This window comes from Crocodylus porosus, unplaced genomic scaffold (genome assembly GCF_001723895.1).
Source record: "Crocodylus porosus isolate Cpor-Errol unplaced genomic scaffold, CroPor_comp1, whole genome shotgun sequence".
Classification (NCBI taxonomy): Eukaryota; Metazoa; Chordata; order Crocodylia; family Crocodylidae; genus Crocodylus; species Crocodylus porosus.
In genome coordinates this window covers 18413961-18426756 of record NW_017728931.1, presented here as the reverse complement: position 1 = coordinate 18426756, position 12796 = coordinate 18413961, and the positions used below count along the sequence as shown (strand labels likewise).

Genomic DNA, 12796 nt, shown 5'->3' with positions numbered 1-12796 from the left:
AAGTATGAGGAGGGGGAGCAGGGAAAGCAATATAGACCTGGTGATAGAAATACAGCCAGTAAAAAGTAGAGAGGTTACCTGGAGGAGTATCAGATGTTAGGCAGGTTATAATGCATCATAAATCCAACATCTGTAGCTTCAGTGGGATTACTGCCAATACTAAAAACATTAAAAGCTAGGCATGTGTGCCAGTGTTGGGCAGATCAGGGTCTTAGGACTGCTGCAAGCCACCCTTGTTCACCATACAATCCCCAGGCAACCTTTGGGGTTGCCTTAAATTAGTGTTTCCCAACCTTTTCCAGCCCAAGGCATACTTACATTAATAAAAATTTTCTGCAGTACACCTGTTAAGGTATTTCCCATCCCCATACTTATAAGCTCATTGTAGCAGCAAAATTCCATGGCACAGCTGTTCAGAGGCTCGCAAACTGCACATCACCCACAGCCAACACATGCATGGTAGATGAATTTCCTTCTGCTCAGATGGTTCCCCTCCCCAGCCAACACATCCATGAGTATCTCATCAATGTGGCTTATTTGTTAGTGCCTGGATGGAGAACCTTCTCATTATTCCAAAATTCTCGTGGCACACCAGCGAGCTCTTCACAGCATAACAACTGAAAAGCATTGCCTTACAAGAAACATTCATGTTTCCCATTGCCACTCCATCTTATCCTGTTCTGGGGAATGGTGCCTGGAGAATGTTCCCATTCTTGTGAAGAAAGAGGAAAGAGAAAGCCATTCCACTTTGTCCACAAATATGTAACCAGTCCTAGTTGGTATTATCAAATGACATTGACAGTGTTTGGTACATTGAAAGAACAGGTCTTACCCTGGAGATTGCCACAGTTCTTACTATGCTATATTCTTTTAAATAAGCAACTGAGCCTATGTGCCACACACTCAATATATGCTCACCCTTCTTCCCTCACCTGTCCTCCAAAACCCAGTCCATATACATTTTGGACTTTTCAGGAGGCATCTCACAGGAGACAGGCTGGCCTACTGCTGGATCAACGTAAAAGAAGTTACAGTTCTATAATCTTAAGTAAAAGGAGGAAGTGTCAACACATCCAAAACTGCTGCTACATTTCTTACTTTCATCTACATAGCTTGGATTAACCAGAAGTAACGTCCTCATCCAAAAAAAAGTCAATGGCAAAATTCTCATCGACTTTAACAGGGATACGATTTCTTCCAGAAACCTCTACCTCTAAATAGACTATCCCTCATCTCCTCAGAGATGCTTTTATGTTAGATGCATCTAAATTAAATGATGAAAAATACCACAGAAGTGAACTGGTGCTCCTATGAGTATGTTCTCAAGTCTTATTGCAAGTAGGTTTCATAAGAATACACAGAAAGATTCACTACACGGGAACTTTTACTTTGAGGCCAGCTAGACTAATTCACCAAATTTATAATCCTGTCGCAGCTATATCACTAAAAAGTAACTGACCTAGAGAGGCTTATTGCCTTCATATTGTAAATATATATTAGGGACAATAGCAATTACAAAAAAAGGCATGAGAAATGGGGAAGAGGAAAAGTAAACATCTGACTACAGAAAGCATTTATATCTGACAGGCAGTAAAAGATTGAACTATAAACATTTAATTGTGTATTTTGTTGTCACTTAAACACTTGAGGGACAACAATGAAATTGGGCTGATATAGTTTTGGCTGTGTATTATATATTCTTCCTTTGAGCTCACAAATCGTTACCTGAGGAGGTTAAACTAGCAGCATCACTTCCACTGTCTACACCGAAGTCTAATATCGCTCCTAACCATCTAAGCTCATTTTACATAAGGAGGCAACACTTGATCAGCTGGAGAAACTGGGTAAAGCATGATACTTTTCTAGTGAATTTGGGATTTTAACATCTAAGTTTAGCAGATAATTTTTGTTAGCATGACAATATTTAGATCTTGGGGAGCACTGGATTTGCAGCTGAATACAAGGCTTTAATCTGTGGCCTAGCACAGCTGCTGACCACAAGGCAGAATGACAGCTAAGCCAGCCATTTGCTTATGCTAAGTAACCGTCTTAACTGTCAACCATTTTCAAGGAGTCTGTGTGTTGTGAATGAGGTAAGGCTTTAGGAATGTGGAAGACTGTACAACATGGGATAGAAAAACAGATTAGAATAAAAACAGCACATAACTGGTAACAGAATCTGAGATTCACCTTTTTGCATATATGTTCATGGTGATTGGTGAAGAAGCCTCCAGAAGCTTCCAGGTTTTGGTCAAAGTCTGCCCATTGACCGAAGAGCAGGAATCAAGGTCTTAGACATGCACTCAAAGCAAAAAGACATGTAAATGAAGGAAATGCATAGGCAATTCCATGTTTACTGTTTGCTTCATTAGCAGAGGCGGAGCTTGAGATAGGAGGAGAAATGGGTGGAACAAAAGGAGGGACAGAGGTGGGATGAATGTTAATGACTATAAATCAAAGTATATAAATGTGAGAAAAAACTATTGTTCAGTGCAGCTCCCCTGGTTGTGCGTCTGTGAGGGACCCTTGTCCAAAGGAGTCTCCATTCTGAATAAAGCTGTTGTGAGCAATGTGTGCTGGCATTCACTCCCTGCTTGCTCTGGCTAACGAGCAACAGGATCCATGAGCAATTGGGTCATTGTCTCCCTAGTTGTTGGGCGCTGCATGGAGTCAGGGTCTAACACTTCTTAAAATCACAAGCCTTTACAAACAAACAGGAACTACATACTGTACTGCACTTGGGTTTTTTCTTATACCTCCCTAAAGGCTATCTACAGAAGTAGTTAACCTTGTCAAAGCATAACAGAACAGTGATGGATAACAGTGAGTTCTGGTTCTGCATGTAGCATCTTGTCCAGTGCTAAAGTGCTTTAAAAGCCAGAAGTAAGGAAAAGACACAAAAAATGACATCATCTATTCCAGCTTCTGCCAAAGGATAAATTGTTCCCATTCAACATTTTTGTGTTTTGCCCATTCTTAACCAACCCAGGGATGAAGTTTCTACTGTATTTTGGCAGAAACTGCCAGAGACAAAGCTCTCAGGATTCACAAACACTGTATGATGTTCAGGCTACATCTTCCATTGTTTAACTTTATCTCAATATTTCTAGTAAAGTTGTATTATGGTACTTTAAATAATATCTCAATTTTATTTCAGCACCCTACAAATTCTGATACAATAGACATAACCCCTTAAACACATAAAGAAGAACAAAGTTACTCTAGTATTTCTACCTATTAGGTCTCAAATTATCTCCGTTATTTTTTGCTGCACTTCAAATCCAAAAGTGCAGAAGGAGGGAAAAAATAAAAATCAACCTTCAAACAATCAGTTTCCTCTTTGTCCATTTCCTTTCAATATTCAGTTCCCTGCCCAGCTTTGCCTACCACTGACAGGGACTGTAGCACTCCTAAAATTCCTTGTACCTCTATCTTTCTCTTGTCATTTATTGATCCAGTAGTAAATGATAGTTTAATGGCACAAGATTGCTTTAAATTCTACATTTTAGTCTAGCCTTTCAAAAGAAATGCCCTTGTCTGGGAAGACAAGATTCTGAAACTCACAAGTAATTACACTGGTTGTCATCCCAACCCACTTTTGAAAAGATATGAGGAATTGCTACAAATCTCATGTCGACTTACAATCCGAGTTGTTCCACTACTGGCAACAAAAGAACCCCCAAAATGGCTCTATTACCAATTCTAAATGCTCCTGTACACTTTACAAATAGACTTAATTTATCATTAATGAGACAATAGTAGTGAGAGCAGGGCCAATCTATCGTACTGAGAGACTGTTGGAAACAACAAATTCCTCCTCCCTTTTCTCAGGCAGAAAATCTTCACTTGTATGCCTCAGTCACCAGTCTAAAAACTATTTTCTGAATCTTCTTCTCCTCACCTGATTTACAAGGATCAGATCACTTGTTTTCAGTATCTGCCTTTCTGCACATATAGAAAATAGACCCCTTGCTGTGTATGAAGCAATAGAAAGAATCTGGATATGAGAAAGTTGAATGATATTGTCAGAGTTCTAGAAGTTAAATATTTACTTTAGTTCAGTTTTATTTGAAGTAATATATAAAAAACAAGAAAAGGAGAATTATCATACAGTTCTACACAAAATACATCCCCACAAATTCTTAACTGGGTTCCCAGTTACAAAGCTTCAGCTTATAAAAACAAATTCTCACTAATTTATTACCCATAAGATAGTACTGTGGTTAGCTGTGGATGGAACATTATTGGTTTTATATAATCCCTATTAAAAAAGGAGCAGGGGGAGAGAGAGAGAGAGACTTCCAATTCCTTTCATCAGAGCAAGGCAGGAATATTCTCAGAACTCTGCAAGCCACTAAGGAAAAACAAAAAACAAACAAACAAAACAAAAACACACAATCAAGCTACTTACTCAACTTTAGTGAAAAAAATAATAGTTAATTCATCCTCAAAGCAAGGTCAAACATTATCCCAAATATCACCTATATATTCTTTTAGGACATAAAAGAGACCAGAAAGACCCTTTCAGCAAAAATGACAGCTAAAAAAACCATCGAAATCAATGCAAAAGATTAACTCCCACTTTGTCTCTGATCTTCCATCCCCTGACTAACAAAGCAGACACCTTCATTTTGAGCAAAGCAGGAGTTAATCTTTCTCTCTACCCATCATCAGGTCAATCTCTTCATCAGATCCTGGCCCCTTCTGAAAGCCATAGGTGTTTTGCCATTTACTTCAATGGGGACATGAATCTACCCTATAAACTGCAGTAAAGTGATATTTTCTGAGAAAGACCATTTTAGGAATGCTCTAAGTGCTTATAATAAGCTCCTGAGGTGAAGGAGCAATCTGAGAGTCAGATGCCTGAGATGGCCATTCATTTTCTCAATCTACTCTCATTAGCCAGGACTTGCCAGAGGGACTGACCCACTCAACAGTGATGAGCAATTTTGGATGCTCAAGCAGAGGTACCTGAAAATGGCTGGGGTCTCTAGGCACTGCTGCAATTCAAAGAATAATAGATGACATGTGAACTTAGACTGGACAGTGTCCAAATATCCAAGAGCTCTGAATGTTTAACGATACCTGCCAAATCAATGGGGTGAAAACATCATTACACAGAGGATGTGGAAACTGTATTCCTGAAGTGCAGCTTTGGCATGGAGAAAATGATTTTCTGCTTTGCTGAGCAAGTTAAAGTCATTCTCAACTGCTGTGGGAACCTGAACTATTACTTCCTGTCTAGGCTTTACGAGACTGTGATCAGGGTGGGCTTAATTAAGCATTAGCAGAAGGTGGTCCCAAAATCACGTGGTAACTAATAAAGTCAGGTAACGTCATTGATAAACATTTGTCCCAGATTTTCATTTTGCTAAAACTATTCAGTAAGCAGCTCCTGGTGGGTGGAAACATCAATTCATTTTATCCTTAGAGCAACGAGAGATGTGACTTAAAGCAATGGATTTTTCATTATTATTGCACTTCCTTAACTTTATTGAATTCATTCATACAGGGGTATGAGTGCCTGAAGTGTCAGTAGCAGAATACAAATCAACAGAACATATAGTGCTATAGCATTACCTGATGCACTAGAGAGATATACAGGAAGTGAAATTAGAATTACTTAATAAACTTCTTGTACCTGAAAATTACATTTGCCTGATAGGGAGATACTTAAAAATGGGTGACTGAATGGATGTGAATACAAAACTGAGCTTGTAAATGGACTAGATTTAAATTTTTTATGCTCTGAGAATTTCAGTATCATTGACATTACAGCCTTAATTATGATATTCTAAAAGCTCTGATTCAGTTGCATAAATTATATATGAAGACTGACAATTTCTGGCCTGAAAACAGACATTTTCATCCATGCAATTTTTAACTAATTGACACCCTGCTGCATAACTTGCTGACTGAGTACATTTTTCTTTTGGCATCAACTTTTGCTTCTTGATAAGCAGACTGATGAGACTGTCAGAGAGCTCCTATCAGATGCTTCTCTTTTTGAAGCCACTGTCTCAGCATCCCTCCTCTGTCCTTCAGTCCCCAAGTGACTCCCAAGTCCTACATTTGCTGCACTGAATTATTCATCACAATTTTTCCCCATATCAGATGAGGGGCTGAATTTGGATTGCCATTCTTCATAATGAAATTCATCTTTGCCTTAGAAAAGAGGTTAACACTATAAGCAAGAAAATCTGTGACCCTATTTTCCTTCAACAAATATTATAATATACATTTCTTTAAAAAACTAATATTAGATATAGTATACTATATATTATAAATATATTTATAAAATTTATTATAAATATATAGTATACTATAGTTTCATAATGTGTGCGTTTATGCAACTTACACTAAATTATATCCATATCTGTTTTAAGTTCACTGTGTTTTAATTCTTTAAGAAGTCTTATATTTTTAAAAGCAGATGTCCAGATACAAACTGTAGTGATACATATACATGCACGCCTACCCAACATTAAACTTCAAAAAGGAGTAAAAAAAAATTCAAGTTCAGTGACAATTGCCCCACCTAATTCCATCTAACAAAGGTGCTATTTTATTGATCACTACAGTAAAGCAATTTTGGCTACATTCTTAAATTGTGGAGGAAAGTATGCTCTTAAATGAAAAAAGTATGCTCTTAACAAATGAAAGTGGTACTCTAATGCTGTCTCCCACAGTGCAATCTGTCCTCACAAAACAGGAGACTCTGAGGCTGACAATGCAAATGGGGCCAGAGAAGAAGCTTTCAGAGAGCAGCTGTTTGATGTTCATGTATTTAAAGAATCAGTGAAATCTCAGCAAAACAGGTTGCTTAAATGAAGGCTTTTTGTAGGTAATAACTTTACAGGAAAAGCAGTATCACCACATCTAAGGTTTTGAATTTTTTTAGAAAATCATGATGCAGCTCTGGTACTACAAATACACTCCATCCCTTTTTCATTTGGGGGTTTTATAGCAAGAGTGACAATGTTAAACTGATCATCATCCTTTTTTTCAGGGGATCTGGTAACTCCTGTCCAGATATCTGATTACAACACAGCTTCAAAGACACAGTAAAATAAGCATTTAGGCTTTTTAGCTTTTAGGCTGTTTCTGTTTATGGATACAATGGTGATTGTTATCCTTCTCATATGCTACCTGAGCAACAAGGCTGATGATCTGGTGGGGAAGAGGAAATACAGAATTTTGTTCTTTAAAGTCTGTGACTAATTTTCTGTCAGTGTGACGTGGACTAGCCAGAAAATTACAATATACACAAGGCTCTTCAAAGTACAGCCAAACACATCTAGCTAAAAATATTTTAAACTGCTCACACAGACAAGGAAACACACATTAAATTAACAGCCCCATGAAACAAGGAAATTCCACTCTCTTCTTGCTACTACCACAGCTAGACATTGGACCACAAAGACTAATAGATGGTGGCTGTATGTGTTAAAGCCAAGTAGGGATTTAGCCACCCAACTCTTGAATTTCAAACTAAATTCTTTTGGCTTTGTAAAATCTCAACCAGTTTATTTTGTGACAGCCAAGATTCAGTACCATAGGGAAAGTGAACAAACAGAGCTCTCCAATTTGGGGGGCTAATTAACCCATAATCCTTGGTGTTACACTGAGCTGTATTTCCTAAAATGCAGCAGCAACACTAGTGACTTAAACAGGTTACTGGGCTGTTAAATTGCATATGTTTGGTATTAATACCCACACTTCATTAATTTATTCAGATTTCTATGATAAAACAAGCCCCCTTGACAAAACCAAGACATGTTATAAAAGCACTAGTTCCTTCTCAACTCCCACTTTTAATTCTGTACTTTCACATGCTCTAGATATAGCAAAGGTGAATTTCAAGGTGAAGCAGGTAACGCACTTTGGCATTGTGTATTTTGTCTCCTTAGAAAAAAGCCTCTCAGCACCATGGCCAACATCTTCCTCAGTCCCCTGGAATACCAATTTCCCCAACGCTTCCTACAGAAAAGGCAAGACACTCTTGTAATTGTACCAGAACGTAATTCTTTTATATCTATTGCAGGGGCAGCAACAGAGAGATCATCTCTTTAATGGAAGTTAATGTATTATTTTAAGACACAAGCCTGATTCCATTTATTCCAAGGCCTACTTTACAGGCTCTGACATTGTCAAGGGGCTATGTTCTCACTATATAATACTAGTTAGTATAGGAGGGAGTGGGAAACATTTCTCTTTTGGTCTTGACATAATGATGTGTAAAAAGCTATGATTCAAAGAGGTTTGAAACAGGTAAGCCTCAGCTGCATCTGAAAAAGCCACATTCTAAGGTGACCTAATGCCTCAGGTGCTGACAGATGGGTCTTATGAGTTTAGTTAAAGACACCGTGAAACACCCTGACAAAAAAATAAAAAGAACTTGCAAGAATGTGGTATCATAATAATGCTAAAGGGAAGCAGTTACTTAGTCTAATGCACCATTCTGGGATCCTAGGAGTCTGGGGATCCACAGGTCTCCAAAAGGTAAAGAAACCATGTCCTGACACAAGCCTATTCTGGAACACATTGTTATATATACACTCTATATATTAATGGAGTGGAAAAGAGATGAGAGTTCCCAGCTGTCAACTGTCTCTAAAAATTCAGGTCTATATGATTGAAAGGGGCCTGTTTTCAAGAGATATGTCAGATGGCATGGACTTTCACAACCACCCATCTATAGAGACCTTGATACAAGATGATGAAAACCTCATAATAGGAGATGATATGGTGAGATTCCCCATTATTTTGGACTAAAATTACTTCTTTTGAACTTGAAGAAAAATTTCAGGTTAAGCTATGGTGGTACTCAGTTACAAGAATGAACTAGAGCTCGATTCAAACACAGCTTTTCCTGTTCACTTTTTACTTCTGCCAAAATTTAACAATCACATGTTATTGCCCTGGCTCTTTAGTATTACTACCAATAGAAAAAGTATATAAATGTGAATTTTTTAAAATTGCTCACAACTGTTAGAAAAACCTGAGAACTGAGTGGATGCAGCAATAGAAATTGTCACTTTTTTCTTGTTGACACAAACCATTACAACACGGCATACAAAATTAACATGTAACATGAGCTAGTTGGTTGAGAAAACAATGCCACTATTGTAGATGCTCATAATAGTAGCATTCCCTGCACATTTTCTCATGGTTATTGCTATGATTCTCACACAAGCTCATTACACTCAGGTGCATTCATGTAAATGACACTTAGAATCTGAAAGCACCAGAAGCATTTGTAATGGCCAGACATAACAGGACTCCCAACATACCTCATACACCTCAGCTGATGTTACAGGCAGGATTTTGGCAATCTGAAAACAGAGCTAAGACTAACAAATACATATAACGCCTCCACAATCAAACTGCTAATGAACCTGCTTTATATTCTATCCTACAGAATTATTTTACTTCAAGGATAAGTTCAACTTACACATAGCTATGAAACTCACAGTTATGTTCAACCAGTTCAATTCACACGTAGCTATGAAAAATTCATTAATCAGACATAACAGTCACAATCTAATTCTCTTAGACTGGGAACCAGAGTTACATGTCAAGTTCTATTTGGAAGTGTTTTCCCATGTCACCACATGTCTCAGTATCTCCACTTGTAACACAGAGATAACATCTCTCTCTCTCTCTCTCTCTCTCTCAGTACGGGTAAGGAGAATATGCAATTTGGAAATGAGTAGGGATGTTTGGGATCAGTTTTAAATCCTGAATGACTGTCTGGCTCATTGTTTGTTTTACAAACCCAAAACAGACAGCAGATGCTTTTGCAATTCCAGGGATGTGATGGGACTTGGGGACTGCAAAGACAGTTGTCTTTCACAAGATTGTTGACAAAGCTACAAAGTGAAATCTAAACCAGCTCATCCATCAGTCATAACTTTGAGTGACAAATCAACATTTCACTGGACAGAACAGCATCAATAATCTAATCTGAGAAGCAGTTAAAACCACAAAGCAGCACATAAAGTAGGAGCTTGATTCTCACAAAATAAAGCTGAGACACCCAGGAACATATTGAAAAGAACCGGTAAGATAAGAGCCCATCAGACCCTCTCAATTATTGCAGTACCACCAAACAAAAACAGTCTAATTCTCAGTTCTTGTCCAAGGCATATGTGTTGAAACATATAGTGCACTCTTTGCTCAGCATAGCACATTACAGCATACACAATCTCTCATTTCCCACACCAGTCATTAATGCAGCCATTTCACTAATACTGAATCTGAAATGAGGACTTCCGCTTACGAAAAGTCCCCACAGATCAGAAATATTTATGATGGCATTTATGCTCAAAGCTTCATTTTGCCTCATAAAAGCAAGGGGTTTATTTGGCTTCCTAACTCTGCATAGAAAGAACAAGTAAATTCAAAATTAGCTAAATGTGGTTTTAAATGGCTAAGTACTGAGAGAGATTCTTCATTCCCACTGGACAGAGAAAGAAGTTAAAGGAGTTCATGTTTATGATGCCAAACACAACCACAGTGGTTTTTTTGGTTTGTTGTTGGGCTGGGGGAAAAAAGGAGGAAAAACTGTTAAAGCCTAATTTCTTAAGCTTGCCTTTTTCTTTTGTGGTTGTTTTTTGTTTTGTTTTGCTTTTGTGGGGGCGGGGCTACATAAAACAGTAGTACAGCTGTGAAACTTCAAGCACCATTACAGTTTTTAAAAAGCAGCTTTTCCTCCAAAAGCTAAGGCTTCAAATATCCTGCCATGCATTCCTTCCTGAAGACAACAAACAAACAAACAAACAAACAAACAAACAAACAAACAAACAAACAAACAAACCATTACCCAGTTGAGATCCTGAACTTAGGATTTTATTGCAATTCTTCATGACTGGATCTGGCCTGTGGAGCCCTACCATCTGCCCCATGGTCCTGCCTATTGATCTCAGACCAACTCCACACCCTGCATGCAAGATGTGGAGCTGGAGTGTGTACCTTTTGTTAGAGACATCTCTGCACGCTGCAGCTGCACAGGACTGGTCTGTGGGCCTCATCTAGCCCACAGACCAGCTCCATGCCCCTCATCTGGCCTGTACAGCTTGATGAATTTGGTACCAAGCATTCCAGTAGAAAAGAAGTTTAAGAAACAAAGAAAGACCTCCCTCCCACCACCTTTTTTTACCTGTTCCAAAATTCCCAAAGTAGCCAAGGTCAAAATCCTACTTCTCAACAAATTGGATGACTCGGGCTTTATCTATTTGTTATAAATAAAATGTATGAGTTATATGTAAATAAAAAATATAAGTTAAAAAAAAGTTTGTAGTCCTTACCACTGCAAAATGGAATTTTCTGGATGTAAACCAAGTTAGTGCCATTTTTCCAAATGCAAACTGATAAAAGTAACTATGACACAAGCACTATGACCATTCATCCATCCCTCAGGTTCTCGAGTTCTGAAGTCTACTATTCTGCATATTTACACTTCAAAATATAGTCTGTGGTAAAATACTAATTTCTCACAGATATCTGATGTGGACTGAACTCAATCTTTCCCGATCCTTAATCTACTGTGGCTCTGGAATGCTTTAGAAAAAAGTGAAGCACTACAGAGTATCAAATTCTGTGCTGACTTAGTAAAAGAAAAAAAGTCTCCAGGTTATAATATATTGAATGTTATATTGCTATTCACTTACCTTCTTCTCCTCTGTTGTATCACCACTAACATAAGACAGCTTTCGGCGGACGTAAAAGAGCATATCATCTTGCCTGGGGGCCAGTTTTTCCATAAAATAAGTAGAAAACATCCAAGTCCAAAACACAATGCGGTCATCTTTGAAAAATCCTAAAAGGGAGGAGATGGAAAATTAAGACTTGTGGAAGCCATCAAGCTGCATTTGCATATGCTAAGTACTATATGCAGCAATGGTTCTGAATGTTGTGGGACAAACCTGTCTTTAGTGAAGTGTTAGTTATGTGCTATAAGATAATATAGCCCAACTCATGTGGCATAACTTGTCATTCATAGTATATTTAAGGCCAGATCCTCAGCTGGTGTAAGTTACCATAGTTCTCATGATAAGAGCTGTACTGCTTCACCACAGCTGAAGATCTGTCCTTTAACATTTATCTCTATTTGTTCAGCTCCTCAGGCTAGGTCATGGGAAATGACTGAGCCAAGGCACCAAGCTAGAAGACATTAGAGAAGTGAGAGAGCTAATTTCAATGTCAGTAACACCATCATCTGCCGGAATTAATTACTTAAATCTATCAACTGGCAAGAAGCTTACTGTTGGCAGTCTGGGGAGCACTGCAGAAAGTGAATAATTGTGTTGTCTTTCTTTGATCAAATCCCATTACTAAGAACGTATCTTGAAAGGTCCACCTCAGTGCATCCTGTATTTGACAAGGAACCAGTTCAAATTTTTAATGGGAACATAACCTACCTTCCCAAAATTCATAAAAGTTTAAAATTAAATTGAGAAACAAGTTAGAGACAGGAGAAAAAAAGAAGTTGGGATAATAAAACCTAGGTGAAGGTGGAAACAAGAACTGTGCATGCTACCAGCAACAATGTAAGTCTTCATTGCTCAGCTCTCAAGGTGAGTTTAAATTTTGTGAAACTCTCTACATCAGGCTCAGGCAATTATTTCAGCTGGAAGGCTGCTTAATGTATTTTCATAGATTTCACAGACATTAGGGCTGGAAGGGCCCTCAGAAGATCATAAAGTCCAGCTCCCTGCCCAAGGGGCAGGAAGTCAGCTGGGGTCATAGGATCCCAGCAAGATAAGCATCCAATTTACTCTTGAAGGTGTTCACA

At 38.2% G+C, this 12796-nt stretch overlaps 1 protein-coding gene across 4 annotated transcripts in view; it reads right to left on the bottom strand.

Annotated features, from left to right (window-relative positions):
• Positions 1-12796, bottom strand: part of KIAA0930 (KIAA0930 ortholog) — a 124836-nt gene that overhangs the window by 43198 nt on the left and 68842 nt on the right. For all 4 annotated transcript variants that reach the window (XM_019544301.1, XM_019544300.1, XM_019544299.1 and 1 more), the window contains one exon: positions 11673-11821. In XM_019544301.1, the coding sequence (XP_019399846.1) occupies positions 11673-11821 (149 nt within the window). The remainder of the gene's footprint in view (positions 1-11672; positions 11822-12796) is intronic.